At 49.2% G+C, this 27,145-nt stretch overlaps 1 protein-coding gene across 1 annotated transcript in view; it reads left to right on the top strand.

Moving 5' to 3' along the window:
- C11H4orf50 (chromosome 11 C4orf50 homolog) overlaps window positions 1-23,854 on the top strand; it is a 49,367-nt gene extending 25,513 nt beyond the window's left edge. Inside the window, exons 10-15 of the mRNA XM_044225944.1 lie at window positions 4,386-4,559; window positions 9,087-9,143; window positions 11,336-11,518; window positions 17,326-17,374; window positions 18,883-19,007; window positions 23,609-23,854. Coding sequence (XP_044081879.1) covers window positions 4,386-4,559; window positions 9,087-9,143; window positions 11,336-11,518; window positions 17,326-17,374; window positions 18,883-19,007; window positions 23,609-23,854 — 834 coding nt within the window. The remainder of the gene's footprint in view (window positions 1-4,385; window positions 4,560-9,086; window positions 9,144-11,335; window positions 11,519-17,325; window positions 17,375-18,882; window positions 19,008-23,608) is intronic.
- The last annotated feature ends 3,291 nt before the right edge of the window (window positions 23,855-27,145 follow it).

The following is a 27,145-nucleotide window of genomic DNA, read 5'->3' as shown; positions in this document are numbered from 1 at the left end:
TTTGCTGGATTCAGAATTTTAGGTAGGCAGAGATTTCCCCCACTTAGGGGACTTTGAAGGTCTCATTGCATTGACTCTGGCTCCCATGGTTTCTATTCAAAAAATGGGTTGTTTTGTCATGGGTTTTGTGTTTGGTTTTGTTTTACTGAATTAAGTGGGTTATTTTATCTCTGACTGCTTTTAAGATTTCCTTCTTATTTTGAGGTTTTGACAATTTGACTGTGATGGGCCTGGTGTGATTTTATTTGTATTTATCCTGTTTGGATTTTTCTGAGCTTCAAGTTGTGGAGTCAAGTTTCTTATCATATTTGGAGAATTTGGGGTTATTATATAGTCAGATATTTATTCTGTCCTATTTTTCTCTTGTTTCCTAGACTCCAGACTTTTTTTTTTATTATTATATCCCATATCTTTTAACACTGTTCTGTTTTTCCCATTTTTAAGCATTGTGTATTAGTTTGAATTTTCTACTGACCTATTGTTTAGGTCACTAGATCTGTGTTCTGTTGTATCCTATCTTCTGGTAATTCCATCCCATGTGTTCTTAATTTCATTTGTTCTATTTTGTATCTTCAGAATATACATTTTATCCTTTTTAAGAGATCCTTTCTCTATTGAAATACTCCCATCTTTTCATTCATTTCTTCCTTCTTATAGTTTTAAAAATATATAATCATAGTTATTTTGAATATCTTGTCTGCTAGTGCCAATATCTGGATTATCACTGGGTCTGTTTTTATCAACTATTTTATTTCTTGATTAAGTGCCACTTGCCAGCTTCTTCATGTGTCTAGTGATTTTTTAAAAAATTTTATGTTGGACATCATGTAGGATATCTGGTAGGTATCTGTTATCTCCCACTAGACAATGCTGAGTACACTTTGCTCTGGCAGACAGTGGAATGATCAGCAAACCAGATCATTCCTGTGCAGGTGTATGTTACTTTTGATCCAGTCCTAGGGCCTGATTTTCCTTCTATAGTGTGGACCTTGCTCCTGGAGCATGGCCTTTCAGTAGCAGTAACTGAGTCTCCTGACCAGTCATTGAGGACACCAGTTTGGGCTCAGCCAGAACTCTGCCCTCTTGGCAGTAGTGTGAGACCTCTGAAGTCTTTTCAGCAATTGGCCTTCCAGCTTCTCTTCTCGGCGAGGCCTCCAAGTGCTACACTGTGCTCTCAGCATAGGATTCAGCCAAGGACCCAAAGTGCATTTCTAGGAAAGTGCCTGGCTCTCTCCTTTCTTTTCCTTTGCTCCACAGACCCATCTATCAGAGCACTTCTGAACTCCAGCCTCTGAGTCCCCCATTGAACAGGACCACCCCTCTCAGCTAGGGCTCCCACTCCTGACCCACAGTTTGGAAAATGCTGCAGTGAGAAAGCCAGGGAAAATAGGGAGCTTGCCTTGTTGTGTATCCTTTTCCTCAAGGGTTGTAGCCTGCATTGGCCGCCACTCAGTGCTTGCAAAGAACTGCTCTGTGCCTTTCCCCAGATTTTGTAGTTGTCCAATCAGTTGGTCAGACCTGGTAAAAACTGGACCCTGAGGAGAGGAATATAAAGTTGAGCATTTCAAGGTGGGAAAGGGGTGGCAGATGAAGAGCTTTTCATGTTGAGGGAGAAGGAAGTGACCAGGACCCAAGGTAGGAATGAACCTGGCTAATAGAAAGAGAAAGTAGGCAATGCAGCAGGATCACGTGGGCAACAGTGATGTGAGATGGGGCAGAGCTCAGATGGCCTGCAGACCCCAGTTATGATACTTTCTAAATGCAATGGGAAGCCACTAGGGGCTTTTAAGCGGGAGAAAAATGTGGTTCAATTCATTTGTAAAAAGATCACTGCCTGCCGGGAAGAAAAGGGCCAGGGGGATGCAGGGAAACAGTCAAGACAACTTTGCAGTCAAGAAATGATGCCAAGAGATGATGCCAGAGTTGAGGAATTTGGAACTAAAAGAAGGGAGGATTCCAGACAAAAACCAGAATTGAAGGAAATGAGGTTTGTTGATGTACAGGAGGCAGGGACAAGAAAGTGTCCCCATTTCATCATCCCAAGTCACAGACTTGATCATGTTGCTATTTTGCTTAAAATCCTTCTGTCTCTTCCTCTTGTACTTGGTGTGAAATCCCAACTCCTTCTGGTGAATTCTAATCCAGGCCTGGGGAGCCTTAGCTGTTTGCATCCCACCCTCCACCCTTCGGCATCCTTGCTTGGCCCCTCCTGCTCCCCAGTCTTCTCCTGGGAACTGCCACTCATCCTTGGGGTCTCCTTTGGTGGGGGGGGCAGTGCCTCCCAGGGCCGCAGGTGGGCTCTGTGTGGAGGCGTGATGGCACTTTCACAGTGTGTCATTGGTCCTGGTGGGAACACCTCTACCATGGGAATCAACAGGTACTACGGCTTCACCTGCCCCTTGACCAGCCCAGAGAGCAGTGATCATATTTCCATCCCCCAGTGCTGGATGGCAGTGGGTGTCTCTGGCTTAGTGCCTCCCAGCTTCCCCTCACAGTGCAGTGCCGATTGGCCTATTTCTGTATCGATCTCCCCCACCAAAGCTCCCCAAGGGCACCATAACCCTCAGGACAGCATGTGGCTGGAGCCCACACCGATCATTCCCGTTTGGGAGCAAGTGGGTCATGAGCCGTTCACAAGAGTGCTGAGTGGTGCCATCCCATGTGGCAGGCAGGGCTGGCCCCTACCCCACACGTCCATTCTCTTTAGAACATACTGGAAGAGCCAGTAGAACGTAATCTAAGGGTCCCTGGGACAAACCCCTTGTCCCAGTCATCGGGGAGGGGATGCAGCGAAGGCACCAAACTTCCCAGAAAGGCCAAGTTGTTTTGCAAGTCTTAGAGCTGGATTTCATGAAACCATCGGGAGCACCCATCTGTTCTTGACAGGGCCCAGCCTGTGCATCTTAGGCCCACGCTCTGTGAATTTCTATTAATTAGAAGAAAACCACATTCTGCTCTCAGATTTCTTTCCTAACAAGGGGGGAGGCCTCACCAACTGCGAGGCACGTTGATTCTGCCCTTGCACCGGCCTCTCTGTCCTCTCCCAGCAGAGTGGCTCAGGCCCCTTCTCCCTGCTCACCCCCAGGCTAAGAGCACAAGGAAGAGATGAACTTTGCAAGTCATCAGATTCCCAGCGTGACTGCTTTCGATGAAGGGTGCACTGCCATGCCCAAGGAAGGGAGTGTGAGAAGCCTCTGAGCTCTGGGCTCCTGCAAAAATGAGCCTGGTATTTAGTAGAGCTGCACCTTCATCAGCCACTGTAGCATGTGAAATGGTTCCTTAATGGATGCTCAGGTCCAGAAAACCCCCCTCTGATGATCTCAGGGAAAGACTCAGAGGTCCATCCAGTTGTTACATGTAAGGGTGTTTATGATCGCCCCAATTACAGCAGCCAAATTTAGAATGCCCTGAGCATTCAGCAAGCCTTAGAACGTATGCTCACTGTGATGTTTTCAACATTATTTCATAATATGGAAAAATGCTCCTGACATGGCACTGAGCAAGAAAAGCAGAATACCAAAGATATAGATAGTCTGTTAATTGTTATATAGAGAAAATCTATGTGTGTGTCTGTGTCTATATATGCTTGCCTGTGTGTCTGTGTATATGGACATTATTAAAAAATAAGACTTTAGAACCCAGAACCACTGGGGATAGGGGCATTGCTACTATTCAACACCCCTGCTGAATACTACACCGCCTTTCCTTCACATCTTTCTGCCTTCCTGGAAATTCCCCATGACATCCGTATGAAACCCGCTCGTGTCTGAGCCCCAAAAGAGTGAGAGACCTTTTTGTACTGATTTAAGAAAAAGCGTTTGGGGGAAAATGTACTATCCTCTGCTTTATATAAATGGAGGATGCTTTAATGTAATAAGCATCTAGTAATTGGATTTGAACCTGAAATTCCATTCATTATACCTTTTTTTAGCAGAGTGGTGACCGAAATCGATGGAGACAGATTCTGGAACGCCCTGCCATTTTGCATATTTTTGAAAAGATGTGCAAAAAGATATATATATATATCAGAATATATATATATCTGAAAATCACATTCTAGAATGTTATTCTGTGATTCCCCAGACCTTCCCAACACTGCCCCCCCCCAAAAAAAAACCCAGGATGGGCCACACGCTCACATGTGCTCATGCATACAGGCATTGCAAAAAGACTGGAAAAAAAAATGTGTGGATAATAGCAGTGATTATTCTGGCTAATAGGGCTTGGGGTGACTTCTGTTCCTTTATTTTCTAAAATTTTTGACTTGAGAAAAAAATGTAAGCCAGAAGAAAAAAATTAAGAAGGAAAACATGTCCTTTTATTTGCTAAGGCAAATTACTTAGAAGCTAAGCTAAGCATTTCCATCGGATGGGTGATTTCCACAGCTGCGGGACCCAGAGGCAGACCCCCCGACAGAGGACCTGAGGGTTCGTGTGGGGCAGCTCCAGCACCGGGTGCTGACCCTACAGTGCCAACTCAGAGACCAGACGTCCGCCCACCGCCAGCTACAGGAGGCACTTGGGGAAGCCGCCAGCCTCCGGGACCAGCTCCAGGGCCAGGTAGGCTGGAGCCCCGCTTCCTTTCCCGCCCGTAAATGAAATGGGCCCACACTCTAGGAAGCTTTTTGGTTTTTTTGTTTGTTTGTTTTGTATTGTCTTTTAAGATTTTTAAAATTTATTTGAGAGAGTGAGTGAGCATGAGCGGTGGGAGGGAGAGGGAGAAGCGGACTCCTCGCTGTGCAGGGAGAGGGATGTGGGGCTTGATCTCAGGTCCCTAAGATCATGACCTCAGCTGACTCAGGCATCCCTCTGGGAAGTTTTGAGGACTTGAATCAGGCCAGATCTCACCATTCCCAGCAGTTTGGTAGTATTTGTGAGATTTCCAAAGTAAAGACCAGTATGGGGAAGGAAGTGAGACCTGTAATCCCTCCACAAGCTAATGTCTGCTCCATCTGAAACTAATATACATGGGTTTTTCTAGAAAGTCTAACTGGTTTTCACACCTTACATAATAAAAGCCCTTCCTCTGTAGTAGTGAAGTGAGAGCAATTTTATAAGAGCAGAGAGATCCTTGACAATGTGAAAGGTTCATTATCTTATCTGTGATGATGGAGATATGAACTTTCATGGTTGATAAAATTACTCAGAACTAAGCACACACACACACACACACACACACACAGGACAAGCAGAACTGAGAAATCTGAGTAGGATTGGTAGATTGTTCCAATATAATTGACACTATAGGGTTGTAATATATTATAATTTTATAAAATGTTCCCCTTGGGGGAAACAGGGCAAAGGATACGAGGGATTTCTTTGTCTTATTTCTTATGACTGTATGTAGATCTATAATTATCTCATTTTTTAAAAAATGCAAAACAACAACAAAAAAAGCCCTTCCTCACTTTGACCCCAACCCCTTCTGAGCACCAGTATTTTTTTTCAACCCTATGTATTCACATTCGGTGAATGTGTGAATGTGTAGACATACATGAAATTATACCACAAAAAATAATCCACGTCTTGATTTTTTTCATTTAAAGTTTTTTTTAAAAAAAAAGATTAAAAAGATTTTATTTGTTTGTTTATTTGACAGAAAGAGAGGGAAAGAGATAACAAGAGATCATGGGTGGGGAAGAGAGGGAGAAGCAGGTTCCCTGCTGAGCAGGGAGCATGACATGGAGCCCCATCTCAGGACACTGAGATCATGACCTGAGCCAAAAGCAGATGCCTGAGTGAGCCACCCAGGCACCCTGTTGGTTTCCTCATTTAATAGAAAATCTTGGTGCTATTTCCATATTAACACATACAAAGGACCTCATTTTAAAAAAATCCATTATTATTTTTTCGTAAGGCCAAACCATAACTTAATCAATTCTTTGTTTATGGAAATCCATTGTTTCTGTTTCTTTGCTTTACAAACAAAGTTTAGTGAGTGTTTCTGTATCTCTTGACTTGGGATATGTTTCTGCTACATATTCAAGGGGTAAAATTCTAGCAAAGTAATTACTGGGTCAAAGGAGAGGTATGCAGTTAACTTTGATACAGAAGGGCAAGTAACCCACCAAAGTCAGCGCTCATTTATGCTTCCGCCAGGAATAAATGAGTGTATGTATTCACCCACACTTGTTACCCAGAATGTTATCACTTCCATGTTTTTGACAAGCTGATGGATGAAAAACACACCATCAACATTGTGACGTCATCTCTGGCTCCTTTCCCGTGCGTTCTTTGTATAACCAGATACACTATACTTAGAGTTTCATGTCTGTTGCCTCCTAAACCTTGGGCCCAGTATTTTTTTTTTTTTTGCCTGTGCAGTAATCTATTGGGTGGAAGTGACTTTCATTCACCTGTTGTTGGATCTGTGGTTATTACCATTAATATATATACTCCTGTTTATATGCAAGAGCTCAGAGAACTGGGATTACTGGCCCAGAGTGGGGTCGTGATGGTTCTTAATCCATATTACAGAGAGCCTTCCCAGTGCTGATACCACTTCCAAAGCCCAGGCAGTGAACAGGGAATGTTCCTCCCTGTTCCCTCCTTGTGTAGCAAGGAAGCTAGTAGGACTTTTTTTCTCCTGTCTGTCACTGATCTGTGAAGCATATACTTCCATTTGCATATGCAGGAACTTTATACCATATCTAGTATCTTTTATAGTCTGTTTTTCATAGTTTTCAATGTTTTTTTCTTTCTGCTCTTCAGTTTGGGTGTTTTTTTCTAACCCATCTTCCAGGGAATACTCTTCAGGAAGTCAGATTTACTCATAAACTCATTATTTTTGTTCTTAATTTTAGGTATTGTGTTTTACAGTTCTAGAATTTCCATTTAGTTCTATTTTTTTTAAAGATTGTATTTATTTATTTGACAGAGAGAGTGAGAGAGAGAAAGCTCAAGTGGGGGGTGGGGGCGGGTAGCAGCAGAGGGAAAGGGAGAAGCTGACTCCCCCCGAGTAGGGAACATGATGATTCCAGGACCCTGAGTTCATGACCTGAGCCAAAGGCAGACCCTTAACCAACTGAGCTACCCAGAAGACCCTCCGTTTGTGTCTTTCTAATTTTTATTTTATTTTAGCTGTTTTCCTGTTTTGTTTTGTTTTGTTTTGTTTTGTTTTGTTTTTGAAAGAGAGAGAGAGCACAAGCAGGAGGGAGGGGTGAGGCAGAGGGAGAAGGAAAGGGAGAATCAGATTCTTTGTTGAGCACAGAGCCTGACACAGGGCTCAGTCCCTGAGATCTCCTGAGATCTCCTGAGATCAGGACCTGAGCCAAAATCAAGAGTCAGACACTTAACTCACAGGGCCACCCAGGCACTCCCCCTAGACCCTGGCCATTGGGTTCTTTTTTTCTAGCTTTCCATTCTCTGATGAAATTCTTGTCATAGGACAATGAGGCACTTCAACCTTGAGGTTGGTCTCCGATAGCTCTGTTCTCCAGTCCCATCAGCGTGGACAGATGCCCCAGACTCTCCACGAGCACAGGGACCTTCACGCCATTCTGTGTGGTACTGAGCATCTCAGCAGGCATGAGGTGCTAGCTCCGTGTGCTTTGCTTTGCCTTTCTCCAGTGGCCGATGGTGTTGAGCATCTTTTCACAGGCTTCCTGGTCATTCATCTATCTTCCACTGGACAAACGACCATTCAGTTCTTTTGTCCATTTTGCAATTGGGTGGTTTATTTCTTTGTTGTTGAGATGAAGAGTCTGTATATGTTCTAGATACGAGTCCCATATTAGATATGTGGCTGGCAAATATTCCCTCCCATCTGTTGTCTTTTCACTTTCTTCTCATTCACTTTTTCATTGCAAACACCCCAGCACACAGGGCGCAGCAACATTCACACTGTTGCCTAAAACGACAGAGGCAGGAGGTTGACTCCAAGCCTGCAAATGTTACTGACTGCCTTTTGAATAGAAGACTGTCTGCTTGGAGCTGGCATTTTACACTTTGAATACATTCCAAAAGGTACGCCAAAAGAGCCATATAGGAATGTTTGTGAAGCCTTGTTTGGAAAACAAAGAAACAGTATACACTTTCATAAAACATGGGTTCAATAGGTTACCTTTCAGCCTTATGCTGAAATAATATGCAAGATTTTAAGTGGATGTGATCAGTTTGTATGTATTGACATAGAAATAACACCTGGACTGTAAATTCAGTGACAAAACTGAGATGTAAAACATTTGAATAGTGTCATTTCATATGTATGTATATGTACGTTGGCATTCTGGTCGTGAATAGGCAGGGTTGAGACCTGCGTGAGAGATCAGAAGAGGTTGGCAAGAGGAAGAAGGATTTTTATTTGTGACGTTTTCTTGTTCTGACTACAAAGGGAACAAGAGGGGGAAGGAGAAGGACTTCAAGACCAGCTGTCTTATTCTCTCTTAGGATTTGGTGGGTCAGCAGTTCAGACGGGACTTGGCTGGGCAGTTGTGCTCCACCGAGTATCAGTGGGGATGACTCACTGGCATTCAGCGGGGTGTGGGGCCTGGCTGGAAGGTCCAGAGCTTCTTCACTGACATGTGCACGCCAGACAGTAATAACGGTTCACATTCCGTGAGCGTTAAGTGGGTATTCTAAGCACTTTACAGGAAACGATTCACAGCGTCCTTGATATAATCCTCACTCATTGGGTAGGTGCTAATATTACCCCCACTTTACAGATGAGAAGACCGAGGCAGATAGAGAAGTGATTTGTACAAGGTCACAGTTCTAGCGAAGGGCTGAGCCAGTATTGGGACCCAGGGTGTTGGGCTCGGATACCAGGAGGTTTAAAAACATGGCACCAGAAAACTCTGGCATTTCTGCAGGGTATATCTGGGAACGCTTCCTGCCTAAATAAAGAGGCAACAGAGGTGGTCCCACAGCCACCGTCTGGCAGAGCTCAGAGCATCCTTCCTCCTCTGGTCTTGCAGAGCTGGGGATGGGAAAGGTCCCTGTGCCTCACTGACTAGCCCATGTGGGAAAAGAGGGGACTAGAGCCAACCTCTCTGAGCCCAGCTTGCCTGGGGAGATGCTGGTGGTGTAAACGGTGGGGGGGGGCGTGTGGGGGACACAGCCTTCTCACACATGTTGGTTCTCTTTCAGCTTGATGAGCTTCAGAAAAAGCAACACGAGGCCAATTTCGCTGTGGCTCCTTTAAAGGTACTATGTCTGTGAGATCAGTATGAAATGTCTCTTCTAAACAAACAGAGTTCATATTTCCCCATTCTAGATCTTCAGTCCATCTTTATTATTTTTAAAAAAGCACATACACACACGGGAAAGAAGAGAAATATCACCCCCAAATTCCCATTCAAGTCTGGAGTTTTCGTGTATTTTCTTCTGGTATACTTTACATGTATCTGAGATCCCACCACATCTGTGGTGTCTGTGTCCTGCTTTTCCTGCTGGAGAATAATCCAGGAAGGCTGTCCTTGTCTGTCCCAAGCCCTGAATCAGCTGTTCATGCTGGAGAATGAAACACCAAATGCCGTAGTTCATAAAGCTGCCAGGGCCCTTGCTGCATCCATGGTCAGGTCTGTCTGTCCATCTTCCCCTCTCCCGCCCTCTTTTGCATTCTTGTTTATAAATATTGTGATGCACACATTTTATTAGAAGGGTTTTCCCTACAGAGCCAGACATGTCTTTAGGACAGATTCCCAGAAGTAGCCCTCATGGCCCAAATGTTCTTTGCCATTCGGACGTGTCATTTGCTGGAAACCTCGGATATGGCACCCAAATTAGGGAAGGGAGCCTGGAGGGCCTGCCCTTTTCTGACCAGTCTCTGGGTGGGGTACAGAGGGGGCCCTGGCCCCCACTGACTCACCAGCCCCACCCATGCTGGGTCCTTGGTTTCCTTAGATGTTAACTCAGAATTGTGAGCCACGCCATCCTTCAAGCCCTTCTCCCTCCCAGCGCTCCCACATCTGTCAGAGGCTCGGGTCTACTACGGTTGTGATGTGGTGTGACATTCATTCCCACTCAAAGCTTGTTCTGACACCCCGTGGATGTCAGCAGTGGAAACGCCAACCCTAACGCCCTATGAAAATGTGAAGCTTCTGCACTCCGCCCTCTTTTTTTTTTTTTTTAAATCATTTCCTTGTACCTTTTACTTAAACAAAGACCATAATCCTTTGTAAACTACAAAAGCTGCCATATGCCAGGGACTCCACACAGTTTGTTCTAAGGTCTATGAGCAACATGGCAGGAAAGGGGCACATGAGCGCCACTTCACAGATGGGAAAAACTGAGGCTCACAAGAGAAGTGACCTGCCCATAGTCACACAGAGCTACTTGGTAGCAGAGCCATGATTTGAATGCAGTTCTGTCTGATGCCAAAGGCTCCCCTCAGCCACACGGTCCCTCCAGGAGGTCATGAAGAGCCCAGTAAAGTCACTGTCACTACGAACAAGGCCCTGTAGGGGGGGCTGCAGTTACTATGTTCAGCTGATGCAGGCCAAATGCACGAGGCCCTGATGTTTTGGGGTGATGTGGTCCAGGGGACCTGGGGAGCCCCACCCAAGGGTGCTGAGACCCCAACCTCCAAGTCAGGCCCCCTCCTGCCCTGCCTTCTTGCCAGTATGGGGTGCCTAAGGACCACTGCCTGGGGGATGTGCCCAAGCCTCAGGGCAGGAAGTCCTGGCAGGAAAGCATCATCACCTCCTCTTCTGATGGAGCAGAGCTCACACCAGAAGGGACAGAGACTCACTTGGGGCCAATCTTGAATGATGAGAGTCTGTCACCCCCTCCAGACATGCACAGATGTGGGAGATCATTTCATGGTGGAAGGGTCACTCACTCATACCATCCATGTAACAAATCCTTCCCAAGGGCCATGCTGTCCCCAGTGATGGCCCAGCGATGGCCCAGGGATCCAGGGCAGTGTCACCCCTGACCTCGAGGAGCTCCCAAGCTACATGGGAGACAGACCCACAAGTATAATATCAACTGTTGGGATAGAAGGAGCTGGGAGCCAGACAGAGAGGGACACCAGCCCCTTCTATCCTGGTGCCCTAAATGATGCCCATCATACAGATGAGCAAGTCAAGGTCTAGAGAGAAGCTTGGTTACAGCTTGTCAGTGGCGGAGTCCACACTCTTGAACCTCTGATCCTGAACTCCGTATCCAGAGAGCAGTGGGGAGCCCCAGGGGGTACAGCAGTGTGGTGACTTTTTTCAAAGCAGTTTCTGGCTTGTGGGCGCAGGAGGAATTGCAGGGAGGGGGTTGAGCCCAGGCTGTGCTGGGGAATGCAGAGCAGCAATGTGATGCCCCAAGCCCAGCCCAACCACTCAGCCCCGGAGGATGTCCTGCATTGGTGGACCTACCTGGCTATGTCTCCACTCCCACCCTCCTAGGCCAAGCTGGCTTCCCTGGTCCAGAAGTGCCGGGAGAGGAACCACCTGATCACGCACCTGCTTCGGGAGCTGCGCAGACATGGGCTGGAGGACCAGCTGCTCTCTGAGATGGCACAGAGCATGGTGGACGACGTGGCACTGGCCGAGTATGCAGCTACCTTCCCGGCTTCGGGGCTCCCTGAGGTAGTTCCACAGACACTGCTGTCCCTTTTCTGGTGGGAGCTGTGGGGCCATGAGCTTCCTGCCCACCTGCCTGAGCTGAACTGTTCCTCCTTCCCTCTGCCCACTGACCCCATCCAGAATGCACCCAAGACTCCTGCTCCGTGGTGGCACCCGTGCTCCCAGCGGGTGCAGTAGGCTGATCTGGGTGTCCTTACCCTTAAAGGCCTCACAGCCCGGGGCCGGGGACAGACACACAAACAGCGTCAGTTCAGGGTCCTGCATGCACTGGGCTGTTTCTTCCACCAGGTGGTGCTTTCACGTGTGCCCCAGGGCCTTAGCACTCACCACTTTGCCTGGCAGGATTCTGGTCTGTCCCGCAGCCTTCAAGACACAGCTCAAGTGTGACCTTGTCCAGGGAGACTTCCCTGGGTCCCGCTGAACACAGAGGTCGCCACATCCTCTGCCCTCTGTGGCATGTCAGAGGGAGTTTCCCCTGCTGCTGTAGGAGCTTTGCCAGCTCTTCGTCAGCAACTTCATAACCATCTCTGGCTTCCTAGTGCCTGGACCAGAGAAGCTGCTCAGGGAATACTTGTGCATGAATGAAATCAGGAGCTAACTGAATGAGGATCTCCTCTCCTAACTGCCATCTGAAGAGGAAATTGAGGTTCAGAGAGGTTGGAAGGCTCACTCAAGGTCACGCTGCCCCCAGGCAGTGTGCATGGTCATTGATGCCAGTTCTCACCCAGGTCTGGCCCTGAACAGCAGCACCTGGGGTCTCTGTGCCTGGTACAGTGGGTGCTTAGCTGAGGCTGTCCCCCACCCCCCTCACATACAGGCAGGCACACAACCTCATTCCTGGGGACCAGACAGCAACACCCCCAACAAACGCAGCTCCTGCTGTAGACATAGCCGGCCCTGATTTCCACGCTTCCCCTAGGCAACTTAACACCAACTCTGTTCCTCCACTCCTTGGCCCTTCCCAGCCCAGCTCTGCAAGTCCCACCTTCTCTGTCCCTTCCGTTCCCCGGCAGCCGTCAGAGGCCCCCTCGTCCCAGCCAGCCACCGTACAGCCCAGGAAGTGAAGTCCTGGAGACTCAGGGCCACATGGTGACTTGGTTCAGAGCCAGAATTTGAGTCCAGAGTCCCAGACTCCCAGTCCTGTGCTCATCTCTTTGCACGAATGCTCAAGTCTCTTCAGAGCCAGCATAGGGCTGAGGAAAGAGCTCAGCAGCTTGTTGAGATGTTTGGCACAGTCTCTGTGTTGACCAAAGCAGGAGAAAAAGCAGAGTTCCAGGGTATGGGATGTAGTAGGTGTCACATGCGAGGACCAGCTGGCTATGTGCTGAGGGGACCTCATAGCGGTGGGAGACCCACCCTCCAAGGGCTGCTTTGAAACTTAGAACTGAAATGTTCTCTGGGATCAGATAGGCTGACTTACAATGACCAAATTCATAGAGACTGATGTATAAATCTGACCGCTAATTTATCAGTTTCCTGTGAGAACTAGAACCATATGCAGGCTGATGTACTGGACGGATGGATGGATGGATGGATGAAAAAAAATGTCAGCATGTATTTCTTCGCTGAAATGGTGGAGTTGTCTGGAATTTCATTCATTCATTCCTCTGTTCATTTGTTAGTCATTAAACGTTTACAATCGGAATCTCTGGAGACTGGGATGAGAACAAGGAGAATTAATGGTACCATCAGCCTGCGTCATTCATTTCCTGTAAGGATGTGCTCCTAGGGCCTGGACATGCCTCCTGCTGGGCCAGAGTGTCTCCCCAAGACCTGTTGAGAGCCATGGCTAGTTAGAAGCTTCTACTGTTCTGTAGTGGCTTTGAATCTGCCCTGACTCATTTTGCATTACTTTACAATTCTGCTCTCCAAGAACACTCCCCCATTTTCATGATTGGGTGGGATAGTGGGGCGCCTCACTCTTTCATGTGCAAACCACAAAATCCACAGATACCTAGCACCCACTGCCATGCCCCAGGCCTGGTGCCAAGTGCTGGGCAGAAACGGTGAAGCGGGCAGACCATTACATGCTCCGAGCCTTAGTTTTGCCTTCTGTAAATTGGGAACAGTACAGCCTATGTGCCAGAGTTGACCTGAAGACGGATAATCTGTTAAACACCCCATGCAGGGGATTCCACTGGGTAGGAACCTGGTCCTTGCATGGGCAGCTGTCAAGAGGGCACACCCTGGAGTCAGGGAGCTCCACCACTGCCTGGCTGTATGGCCTTGGTGGGGGGATGCTAAGGTGTTCCCCTTACGGTGCATGGGCACTTCCCCCTGTGCTTCATGGAGCTCACTCAGGGGGTCCTCCTGCAGGGAAGGAACCTCATTGCCCCTTACCCAGTTAGGAAACCTGAGGCTCAGAGGTTCTAAGTCTGGCTCAAAGACACACATCTCTGGGTAGTTTTCTAGCTTGGGCTTCTCGGTTGAAGCAGCTTGGCTGAGTCGAGCTGGCCTTTGACCCCAGCAGGGGGCTTCTGGGCCCAGCCGCTGCAATGACGAGCCTATGGGAAGGGCAGTGTAGTGGGTGCACATGCGTTATTGGGGATCTGGGCCGCAGCGTGGGGTTGGGCTCATCCCATGTCCTCAGGGAATTTGTCCCTCGTGTTGCTGGATGGCCAACCCCCAGGGTCCAGCCTCTAGGTAGTGACGTGTCTAAGAACCCAAGGGCGGTGCTCCAGGCTGGCTGGAGGTGCTGGGCGCTGAGGGGAGCAGGAGTGGGAGACTGGAGTAGGTGGGAGGTCACCTGTACTTCATTTCTGAGTGAGCGAGGAGCCAGCGTTGGTGTCGGAGCAAGGTTCTTGTGCTTCTGGACGGTGGATGCCACAGGCACGTGGGCTGTGGGTGCCACGCAGGCTGTGCACGTGGCAGCTCATTTAGTTCAACAGTCGGTGACTTGGGCCGTGAGAACTGAGGGCCAGGCAGCTGAGCAGGGCCTTGGGGGGGCACCGAGGCCCTTGAGGGGGTGGTGGCAGTTCCTCCTGCTGGGCAGCTAGGCAGGAGGTGGGCTTTGCGGACACCAACTCTCATTTCAGAGAACACAGGTGGAATTCCCGATGCTGGTTGTGGACCCTGCCTTGCAGCCTGGGAGCCCTGCCCAGCTGGCTGGGGAGTCATGGGTGGGCTCAGGTGGATTTACCAGAGCAGAGGGAGCACTGAGGCTGGGCATCGGGGCCATCTGATGTACCGAGGGTGGCCTTGTGGAAACATCCCTGGGAGGGGCTGGACCCTGGAGACTCAGGTTGTCTGACCGCTGCCTGGGGAAGGAGACCCACCCTGACCCCAGACGTCCAATGGGCTGCCGTTCGTTTATTCACTGGGCACGGTGATGACAGCCAAGACTCAGCCCTACCTGGCACTAGCATGTTCTATGGATTAGCTCACTTCATCCTCTCAAAGCCTGCTTTATCAGTGGGGAAGTAAGGCCCAGGGCAGTCAAAGAGCTGGACAGGGTCACACGTGGGGCCAGCAGGCTGGGGTTCATTGCTATGTCTGTCTACTCTCCCGCTCTTGGAGGAGGGGCCCACACCTGCAGCAGGTCCCTCAGGTCAGTATGCACCACCTGTCGAGTTGATTTCCTCACACTGGTGGGGCGGGTGATGGATGGGAAGCCTTGGCCCTCTGAGCACCTGTGCCTTTTCCTCGGGGCTATGTGTAAGTCTCAGTCAACTGGGGCAGCTATAACAGAATCTGATAGGTAGGAGCTTTCACAGTTTTGGAGCCTGGAATTCAGAGCTGAAAGTGCAGGCGTGGATAGGGACTGGTCAGGGGGGTGGGAGGCATCATCTGGACTGTAGCCTCAAGAAGATGGAGGTCACCAGGGCAAGGGGCAAGGGAGCTGCTTGTTTCCCTTCCTCTTGCCCTGCTTGTTCCTCTTCTCTCCACCTTCTGGAAAAAGCTTGCTTTCCTCTGGGTATTGTCAACGAGCTCTATATATGGGCCTTCAGAAATGGATGTCGCCTTAAAAAGAAGCAGTGAGACTCGGAGTCCTAAACTCCCCTAATTCATTAAATCAATGACCCCAGGCTTGGGCCTCCAAGGATCCAGGCAATTATTTTCTCTTCAGCTTTTGCTTTTTATGAAGTTTAGAACATTCCCCCAAAAGTTTTCATGGAGAGAGAGGCAGGAGGAGCGGAGCACATAGGGTGAATCTTTGTACCCTGAGTGGGCGGGTGGGTGGAACATTCAGTAGCCATCCATTCTCGCTGTATTTGGACAAAACCCCACACAGGACATAGTAGAGTGTCCATTCTACAGATGGACATAGCAAGGCTCTGGAGTTCTACTAACTTGGCCAAGATCCTGGGCTTGGTAAGAGGCAGAACCAGGATTCAGCCTGGCTCTCAGCCTCCCCTGGCTGGTGGGAAACACGAGGAGTGGGGAGCGGGGGAGGGTCTCTAGAACCCTGATCACATGCTGAATACAGTGCCACGTGGAAGCCAGTGGGACGGGTCTGAGGCTGCTCTGGACATGAAGGTCAAGGGAACCTCACTGTCATGTTGAAGGAGTTTACATCGAACGAGGCACACTCAAAAACCGGGAGCAAGGGGAAGCATATATTTGGAGCACTGGCAGTGAGCAGAGGAGAGATGCTTGATGGGGAAGAGGCTTCCTGGAGGAGGAGACACACACGTCAGGCTTAGAAGGATATAGAGGGTTTGGGATAGTTGGAAGGACGGAGTGAAGGCGCTTGAGGCCCGGAGACCTGCATGCGGGAGGGCACAGAGGTGTGAACAGTGAAGGTGCTGGAAGACACAGTGTTTCCAGGGGTATAAGTGCCATGCGCTAAGAGGAGACAGCGAGCGTGCACAGTACAGAAGACTCCAGTAAGTGTGGTGTGGGTTATGGTCCAGCCATAGTCTGTGCCCTTGGGCATTAGTCACTGGACTCATCAATCCCCCTTAGAGGTGACAAAGGCCCAGTTGTCACAGCACAGCACATGGAGGGGCCAGTGGCTGAACTCTGCCAGGTAAAGTCAGGGAAGCCTTCATACAGCAGGGGACATTAGAATGAGGTCGTGACACTCACATAGAAGGTCACCAAACAAAGAGAGGGAGAGAGAGGGCAAGTGCTGGGGTCCTCAGGCAGGTGCCCAGCCTATGTGACTGCTTGGTGGACACGATATTGGGGGAAAGAAGGTATCCCAGTGACATGGCATGCAGGGCCCCTGGTTCACCAGAAACAGCCAGAAGGAGGCACGTTCTGGGCCGCTGGTCTGAAATCTGACCCACCTTGAAGGCCAGCACTGATCTTGTGGGACCAGTCAGGGGTTGCCTGGCCAACCAGCCAAGCTGCTATTGCCACCTCACCTCTTATCAGCCCCGTGTGGTCATGGGATCCAGGAGGGTCACCACTGAGTCGATGGGGTGGTGCAGGGGACTCAGGTTCAAACCTGACCTGAATTTCTGGGCGCCTAAGCCTGGGATCCCAAGGGGTAGCTCAGCAATCAGTTTGTCCAAGGTGTTGGCAGGACCTCTTGGAGAAAGAGTATTTTTCTTGGAAACTCTGCCATCCAGCTGCCCTCCTTTTTTCCACTTTCAACAGCAGTTTCTAAAACACATTAATCACAGGCTCTGTTTGGAGAATTAATTCGGGTATAGGAAATGCAATCGTTTCCCTGCACCTGTGTTCCCTTAGAGCGAATCCTCCTCCTTTGTGGGTCACAGGGAGAGGAGGGATGGGTGGATCTGGTCAATGTGTTTTCTGCAGGGAGGGGTGAGTGGCCTGCTTCATTCCAGTCACGACCACCTGCGTGAAGCTTTTTTCTCCTGAGCGGTTCAGAATAACTGCTGAGATGTCTTTTCTTCCAGACCAGCCACCAACCGGACGTGGAGCCCGAGAAGGCAGCTGCTGTAAGAGGTCAGTGCAATACTCAGTTAGGAATATCTGTGTGCTCTGACACAGTCCCAGTCAGCAGGACGATCTGACAGGTGGACCCTGAAGAATGGGAGCCCGCTTTCTCCCCCCTCTCCTTCCCCACTTGGCCCTGCGTTCTCACTTCTTGATATAAGCGGAACACAGGAGGAAAAATACCACCTCTGCAGAAGTGGCCCAGTTCCTCAGCCCTGTAGTTTCACTCCTGGAAATTCATCCTAAGTGACTAATTCTCTGTGTGGAAAAGCTCCGTGGACAGGTGTATTCATGCCAGCGCGTTTCTAATAATGAAAAACTGGTGGTGGTCGGGGGAGGCGTTCTCCAGCATTGTTAATTAGCCCGTAGACTCTGCAAAATATTGATCACTAAAATCATGCCGCTAAGCATTGTGTGATACCATAGAAATGATGATATTCTCCATATTTTTAAAAGGTAGGGAGTGAAATGTTTGGGATGGTTACACAGATAAAGCTGGATAAGCACATCTTATGGGCTTATAAGTGGATGATTGGCAACTTATATTAGCAGATAAACTCAAATTCTAATGGTGGTTACTTAGAAAGATGGTAACAGGGTGATTGCTTGTGTTCTGTTATTTTTATTATGAAGAAGGAAATTAAGATGCTACCAGGGGAAGGCAGAATTTCCCTGGTTAAGTGCAGTGTGCTTCCAACATGGGGGAAGGGAGACCATCAAAGGATTTGTTTCAGTTTATGTTCATATCGGGGGCTCAATAGGAACTAGGAGAAAGTCTGGATGGTGTTGACTTTCGGCAGCTGCTCACCTAGCAATTCCCTTACTGTACTTAACAGCTGTGTAATCTTGGATGAGTTAATTAAGCTCTCAGAGTCTTATCTTCTAAAGAAGGATGATAGGACCTTTCTCAGGACTGTCTAGGGCCTGACCCGAAAAGAGAGATCTTTTCTCTGTCTTCGTCTGGTCAGGCTGGGCCTGTCCTCCTGTACCTTCCCCTCCTAACCTTGCAGTCTGAGTGGACATCTCTTTTCACAGCTGGAAGGACATAAATTCCATTTGGTCCTGTATCTGCCACTATTTTATACCAGTGCCCTTCCTTTTCTGGGCTCAGCTTCCTCACCTTTAAAAGAAGGAGATGTGATAGACTGATTGGGTTACCTGTGCATTCAACATTTCTGGAAGGCTGCCATGTACCAGACCCCCACTAAGTGTTGCAGGGTTCACAAAGATGGGTTGGCTTGCAGAGGTGGTGGTCCCTGTGTTGGATGAGCTGGCAGCTGGGAGGGAAAGCTGAGACAGGCAGTCAGTTTTCTAGGATACCCATGACCATGGTGGGACCATCAGAGGGGTATGGATGAAGCATGTGAGGGTTCGAGGAAACGAGAGAGGGCCTCTGCCGTGGGATTTGGGGACCTTGGAATGACAGAGACTGGGAAAGGTTATTCCAAGGCTCAGGGACTTGCTGATTTTTAAAATAGATTTCTGGATTGAGGCTAACTGAGAATACTCTCTTCTAGCTCAGAAATACCACCTGAATCCCAAAATGGACAGTGTCCTCATCCAAAGACCTCTGCATTCAGAGTCCTGGCCTGTTCCCAAGGCTGAGTGGCCAGCACAGACGGCTCGACTGCATTCTCTGAAGGTGAGAGCACATCAGTCATCTAATTTCTTAGATCAGCTTTTTTATTAAAAATATAACACACATATGGAAAAGGACTCAAGTTGTAAGTATACAGATCAATGAACTATCATGGAGTAATACCCAAAAAGCCATCATGTGGTTGAAAGCTGGAAAATGGCCAGCCCCACAGGGATAGAGACCCCTTGGTCTCCCCTCCCAGTCTCTGTCTATTGTTTCTTTTTTAATTTGTGGGTTTGGTCAAGTTCTATGTTCTGTGCCTGGTTATTTTTCATCGAGTGCTGGACATCATGTATGAAAAGTTAAAGACATCATTTGAGGTTCTGCTTGATACTGTCTTCCTCCAGAAAAGATTTCCTTTTGCTTGTGACAGGTATGATGCCAGGACAGAGACCATTCCTCATGTCACAACTGGTTCAGAGATGAGTTTCAGAATTTGCGAGGTCTGCTTTCCTTCCTGTTCACTCTTACTCCTTGGGCATAGCCTTTTGGGGGTCCCAACCAGAAGCCTGTGGTGTTTATCAGCATCTCTCATCCTTGGCCCTTGTCAGTCCCATGAGGCTCTCAAAAGTTCCACTTAGCCTTCTGCCTCTCAGCCACTGGCTCTGCCCTCACCTGGAGGGAAATACAGCCTCCACGGCTATGCCCCCTACTCCTGGCTTGTCTCCTTGTTTTCCACTTTAGTCCCCCAGATCCTGACTATCTTGGTAGCTCTTGAATGGTTTAAATAGATGCCGAGTAATATTTCATCCTGCTTTTCCAGTACTTACTGGAAGTTCAGTCCGAATTGTCTTAACCAGTTCTAGCCAGAGGAGCCCTCTCTTTTCCCAGACAAAACGTATTTTAGTTGTGAGGTGTGGAGTCTGACAGGCCTGAGTTCAAATCCCAGCTGTTGTTTGGTGTGATGGTGGGCGGAATACTTAACGATTTTGTGTCGCCACCTCCTCATCTGTAACATGAGGGTAATACATCTACTGCTAGTATGAGCACAAAATCAGGGAAGCAGGGTAGAATATGTGTCTGAACAAGAGAGATGCTCAAGAGGACAGAAAAAAACACCAGCTATGACTCAGGAGGCAACTAATCTTATTCTTAGCATTTTATCTCAGCCTATTATTGGTTTCTTTCTACTGGCACTTCCTCCTGCCTCCATGATATTATTAATTTTTTTTGTCTAAAACCTGGAGAGAAGGACACCTGGATGGCTCATTCAGTGAAGCATCTGCCTTCGACTTAGGTCTTGATCTCAGGGTCTTGGGATGGAGCCCCGCTCTCTGCTCAGTGGGGACTCTGCTTCTCGCTCTCCCTCTGCCCCTTCCCCAAACTTGTGCTTTCTCTCTTTCAAATAAGTAAAACCCTTTTTAAAAAAAGATTTTATTTATTTATTTGTCAGAGAGAGAAAGAGGCAGACAGAGGGAGAAGCAGGTTCCCGACTGAGCAAGGAGCTCAATGCTGGACTCAATCCCAAGACCCTGGGATCATGACCTGAGCCGAAAGCAGATGCTTAACTGACTGTGCCACCCAGGCATCCCAATAAATAAAACCTTCAAAAAAATAAAAATAAAACCTGGAGACAGTATTTCTCTCGGAATTGTTGAGACAGTTCAGCAAAATCGTGCACACTGCTCTGCTTGCAGTTCTGCTGGGTGTAAGAAGAGCATTCAATAAATGCTAGCTACTGTTACTTCTTCAACCTTTTCTTTCTTTTTTTTTCTGACTGGTGACTTTCATTTTAAGTTCCTCATCTCCAGGTTTATTACCTAGGAATGAAAACTTTCTTTCCAGCTCTGGTCTTTTTCTCGGAAAATTACTCTGACTTTTGATCTTTGGCCTGGCTTGTCCCAAGCAGGTGGGAGGCATTCTAGACAAAGGGAACAGTGCCCACGAAACCAAAGATAGAGAGGTTGGGGGAACTGTGAGCCATTAAATGTGGCTGCAGCACAAAGTAAGGCATAGAGAGGAGTCTAGGAGAACCCAGTGATGATGTGGATGAGAACAACGATGGGAAAGAAAACCCCCACTCTTGCCTCTTCAATGCTTGCTTACTATGTACAATGCATTGGCTTTGCCAGTCCTCATGAAGGGCTTACAAAATAGGAATCCGCATTAGCTCCCTTTACCTATGAGAAAAGGTGAGGAGCAGAGGGGGTAAACAGCCCACCCCAGACCACACAGTTAGCAAGTGGCAGATCTGAGGTCCCATCCAGGCAGCTGGTCCTGGAGCTGGTGGGACAGATCAAGTGGGGTCTTCCCTGGGGAGATGGGAGCAGTCCCTCCTGCCCCCAGTGCAGCCCAGTCTGGAGTTCAGTGAGGAAAAACCCCTCCAAGGTGCGCTCTAGGTGGTGCTGGCTGGAGAGTGACAGCAGTCCTCTAAGGAAGTAGTCAGAGCAGAAATGGGGTGAATGAATGGGCGAAAAGCATGCCTCAACATTTGCATGGTTCCAGGAGTCTCCATTGTTCTTTGACTTTCTTCAAAGTCATCGCCACACACTTGGGATGCCACTGGATGAAAACCCTTCCCTGGTTGGACAGAATTTCAAGCCCACAGGACATTTTTATGCCTTGGCTTCGAGTTGACAGAACGTCGATGGTGACATTTCTGTTCCCATGCTTTACCCAGCACCTGACCATGGCGGGCCTTCATGAATAATTGGAGAGAGGGGCTGGGTGGCTCTTTCTCTGGAAGATCACAGAGGCCCCTCGCCCTCACCCCCAGCGCTACATTGTCACCCCCCACACCCCCAGTTCAGGTGTAGTTCTGCTCAGTTGTAAAGGACGTCAAGGAACAGAGCCCTCTGCCTTGCAGAAAAGCAGATTGCCAGCCATGGATATGGGCTGGCTCCGGGTAAGAGCTTCCTGTGGGGGAAAATGCATTTGTTAGGTAATTACACTGGGGGATCAGTGACCTGTCAGCAAAATGAGGTCATTTTTGAAGGACAGTAACTAAATTTATCACATGTCAAAATTCTATTATTTTATGGTTGAACTCAAATCCAAGAAAAAAAAAGCAGCGAGGAACCTAAAATTACACAAAAATATCCCGAGAAGGCTGGTAAACCTTTGGCGATTGAAGAAATATTTGTCCCTATGTCACATCACCGTGATCCTGTCACTTGGCCACTGAAGAGCCTTCAGCCATCCTGTGTTTAGCCGCAGACTATAGTGGTGAACAGTGTGGGCTCGGGAGACACCCTGTGGCTTGGGCTCCAATACAGATTTTTGTCTCCTATTGATTGTGTGGCCCTAAGCAAGTAAGTCACTTAACCTCTCTGGGCCTCTGTTTCTTCATCTGTGTAATGGGATAATAATATTAGTTACCTCTCTGGGTTCAAGACTGAATGAATCAATACATATACATTGCTCAGCATGATACCTGGCTCATCACAGGGGCTCGGTAAATGTTCACCATTGTAGGTTGAGCCATATGAAATACTATATGCCCCTTTCCTACAAAATCTGTGTTTTCATAAGGTTTAAACTATTCTTATTATGATGACAAGTCCAGATTCCTTAAGTCTCTGTTTGCATTCCATGAGTGCATTACTCCACACAGAATGACCCTCGGTTTTTAACACTTCAGAATCCCGCTCCTTCCCTCAAAGTCTGGCTCAGATACCGCCTCCTCCAGGAAGGCTTCCTACTTCTCAGTGTGCAGTGGGTGCTTCTCTCCTGGGGGAAGTTCCCCTGGCAGCTGTGTGGGCTGCTCTTCCAGGTCCATCTCTGCAGAGGACCTGCCTGGAAGTCTGTCTGCTTGCCCATCTGGGTGGGGAGCATTGTGGGGGAAGGGCTGGTCAAGGCAGGGCCCACAGGGCGGTGCTCAGTGACCCTTACCCTCTCTCCTTTCTTGCTTTGCCTTTCTCTCAGCCAGCTTCCGTGGGTGATGCTGAGAGGGCGCTGAGCGTGCACCATGGCCCACTGGTCACTGCTCCCCACCTTGGGAGTTTGCTCCATTCTGCCTGTCTGACTAGTGAAGCACAGACCCACGAGTCTATCTGCTGGAGGACTGAGCAAGGACGGAAGTAGGACTCGTACTGCTGAGCACTCGTACTGCTGAGCACGGGGGTCCTTCCTTCCTGTCATTTGCAAGGATGGCATGTTATAAAGATGATGCTTGGCATGAAGGGCTGAGAAGCTGCTGGGGGAGCTCCAGGAAGAGTGAGGTTTTGAGGTCGGGTGGCTTGGGTTTGGGCATGGAGCCAGTCATGCCAAAGCTACGTAGATGAGGTCGGCATCTCGTTGATGCCAATTTCCTTCTGATGGGATGGTCACCCTCTCTCAACCCTGCGAACCAGAAACCGTAGAACAGACACCTGCTCTATGGGGACAGCCATAAGCGATTGTCTTGGCAGACGCCTGCTGGATGACGTAGTGGGAGCCGCCCCCCAGCCCTGGGCTCCTCCCCCGTGGCACCATGAAGATGTGGTGTGCCTCGCTGAACTGTCATGGAAGGAAGTGAGCGATGCAGGAGGAGCCCTAGTGGGAGGCGCAGAAAGTGACCTATAATGTTCCTTATCGTTGTCCTCTCTTCCCTGGATGAATGTGGGATTGGGGGCTTTTATGAACACGTAGAAACAGAGACCATTTCATTCTGCTCTTGCCTCTAGCTGCCCCTGCCCTCAGGGTGGACGCCTGCTCCTGGAGTGTGCCCGGCTGCAGACCCTGCCGAGCCAGCGCTCCCCTCGCAGTGCCTGAAAGAAGAAGGTGGACCATCCTGTCCCGTCCCCCAAGCCGAGGGCCTCCCGCCACACTCTGAGCTCCTAAGTCCTGCGAGGATCCTGGCTTTCCACAAAGAGCTTCGGCAAAGCATTTGCAGCAATTCCCAGGTCCATAAATCACCTCTGGAGTTATAAATTTAATAGAACCACTCACGCTCTGGGGCCATTTCATAGACTCCATAAATATTTGAAGCCGAACCTTCAGACACTGCTTTAAGAAATTGGTAGCAATCAAAACCCTCATTCAGTGGCAAGTGGTTTTGCCTTTGGCTTGGTGGGGGGTCTGTTGGTTGTCAGAGCTTGGAGAAATACTGGACTGTGCTTGCACATTCTGAGGGCTCCAGCTTGGGCTAATGTTAAGGCAACAAAGAGAATATTTACTGTACCCAAACCTATTGAATGATGGGTCCAATGGTTCTCCACTGGGCATGGTTTTCCCCAAAGAGGGAAAAATTTGGCAACGTCCAGAGACATTTTTTGATGTCTTAATGGAGAGGTGCTCCTGGTTTCTAGTGGACAGAGGCCAGGGATGGTGTCACAAGTCCCACGATACACAAAACAGCATCCTACAACAGAGATTGTCCCACCCAATGTCAATAGTGCCGGGGTTGGGAAGCCCCAGACTGGTCCCATAACTCCTAACATTGCCAGCCACAGAGAACCACCCTCGTGCCCCAGTGCCGTTGTTTTAAAAGATTTTTGTCTACTAACAGAAATTCTTGACTTAAGTAATTATATATTTGACATTTTAGAACATTAAAACCAACCACAACTTTCTAATAAGCCCAATCATTCAACAGAGACTTGTTGATGTCTAAAAGGTCGGGGTTACCTTCCCAGTGCTGTTCCCTTCCAGAAGCTGTGGTCACTGAGAGATGAGGAAGGAGACCTAGGGTGCCCAAGGTAGCAGTCAAAGCATGAAGATTTTATTTTAATGTAGTTTAACTTTTACATTGAAAAGTACAGAGTTCCCCCATACCCTTCAGCTGGCTTTCTGTAATGTCATCATCTTTTATACCTAACCACACCACAGGGACAGAAACAGATGATTTATTTGGAGGGAAATGGGGGGAGCCATTGATACGTATGAAAACCAGGGCGATCAAGCCATTGTCAGCAAGCTGAGCTGCTACCCTCTTGATTAGCCCAATAGGCTGGAAATAGGTGATCACAGCCATACCCCTGCCCTTGGACTGATTTGCCAGCAGACCTACCCAACCATTTGTTCAGTGAGCATTCAGTGGGAACGGCCCTGCAAGGGTCCTTGGGAGGCACTAGGATGCAGAAACAAAGAAGATGCGGTCCATTTCTGTCCTCCAGGACCTCCAGGCAGCCCTGCTGCCCCAACACCAGTGCTCAAGGAACCCCAATGTGGGAAAACACTGTTGTCATCCCGCTGGGTCAACCACCACCACCGCCCCGGGGATCTCCAGTGGTCACTAATGGTGTGAGACCTCCTCCAATGGTGCCTTTCCTGCCTTTATCTGGGGACAATGCCATCAGCTTTGAGCATCAGGAATGTGAAGAGGAGAGGATCCAATCAGTGAAGCTGGGTCCCAGCCGGCTGCACCGCCCTGCTAAGCTGCCCCCTCCAGGGGTGAACCATCTCCAGGGTCAGGTGCGCTGTGTCCTGTCACTGGAATGCTCCCTGCCTATCCCCCCACTTTGGCTCATATTCAGGGCCTCAGCAGAGAGCCGACTCTGGGAGCCCAGGACCGGAAGTCAGGGTGATCTTTGCAGCCTAACGTGGTGATTCCATCATAAATCATTTTCCAAAGCCAGAAACTACTTACACATCCAGTGAAGTGCCTGGGGCTGACACTTCGGGTCCCCTCAAGCTGGGTCGTGGCTTCGTGCTGTGATCCCCTGGGGGCACTTTTGCAATGGCGGATGGATGATTCGGGCATTTTCTTGGTCTCAGCCACAGACCTCAGGGACACCTCCGCAGTCTGGTCTGACACCCCTGGGCATGGAGACTTGACCTGCTCGGGAGGCTGAGCGGGATCGGGCAGGAACTGGGTGTGTCTGGAGCTGGTGTCAGCCACTCTCAACCCCCACACCAGAACACCACTGTGAGGGACCTGACGCCTCTGGAGAGCAGCCAGAAGGGCCAGCACGGGCTGCTGCGGAAGAAAACAATTTGTCAGACGGGCTGTCAGTGAACGACAATGGTGGCCTTCTATGGGATTGCCTGGCCAGGCTCTGCAGCGCGGAAGCCCCGATCCAGGCGAGGTAATACACATCCCCACTTCCCCCCGACTACTGTGAAAGGGCCCCACCTGGGCTTTTAAGTAAATCAGATGAGAAGGTTGGCCTGGCCTGTGGCCAAGCAGCAGAAAATGTTAAGTGCAGTGTGTCTGCCTGCTGCCTGATTCATTGCCCTGCTCTCTTGGGAGGCATTTTACTCGAGTCGCAGAGGTTCTGCTCAACAGATAACTTCCCTGGGCAGCTGCTGGGGCAGGTGAAAGGCTGGGAGCTGGGTCACAGGGGTCACTCCAGGTTCCCAACGGACAGACATGCAGATTGCCCGAGACTGCATGGCACGGGCCGGGTGAAGGGTGCAGCAGGGAGAATGCAGGGTTGCGGGGCACAGAGCTGTGGCTGACCAGCAAAGGGTCAGTGAGGAGTTCCTAGAGGAGGTGGCAATTGCAACGGGTCCTGGGGGACGAGCAGGGGTCCGCCAAGGAGGAGGGATTGCAGACCCAGGCAGCCACATGTGCCAAGGCCTGGGGTGGGGTCAGGGGTAGGAAATGGAGTGGACATACTTACCTTTCACTAATCCTGGGATGGAAGGTGCCAGAAAGAAGGTGCTGCCTTTTTGCAATCCTACGGTGACTATCTTGTTTCCTTAGGTGTATTAGTATGAGTAAGACATTGTTGTTCTTCAAAATTTAGAAGGGGCGGAAGTGTGCATAGTGCAGATTTCTTCCTTGTCCCCAGTTCCCATCTACAGAGGCAAACAGCTCCCAGTTTTTTAGGAACCCGTCCAGAGATGCTGACAGACTTGTCAGCGGGAGCCCTCAGGCAGAGACGTAGGTGCCATTTCATATGTCTTGGTGATCATTCTGAATCACAACATACATCTCTCATTCATTGTTTTAAATGGTTGTATTGTTTCCCATCGTACGGTTCCTACCAGTCCTCTTGGTGGACATTTACGTCGTTTCTGATCGTTTGCTATTAAAACTGGTATGGTCATGAAAATGCGCATACATACACATCTTTGCACATGTGTGAGTCTCTCTGAAGGTAAATTCCCGGAGGAGGAATTGATGCCTTGAAGCAGAGAAGCTGTGGTCGTTCTGAGAGCCCTGGTGAGCCCTGCTCCCCACTCAACCCAGAGGTCCCACCTACAATGCTGGGAGGGGTGGGCGGTGGGGAGGGTCCTGGTTGCCCACAGCCCTGCACTCTCTCTGTGTTCTTTCT

The sequence above is a fragment of the Neovison vison genome, chromosome 11 (genome assembly GCF_020171115.1).
Source record: "Neovison vison isolate M4711 chromosome 11, ASM_NN_V1, whole genome shotgun sequence".
Lineage (NCBI taxonomy): Eukaryota > Metazoa > Chordata > Mammalia > Carnivora > Mustelidae > Neogale > Neogale vison.
Note: the sequence above shows the minus strand (reverse complement) of the source record. Positions and strands in the feature narration are given on the sequence as shown.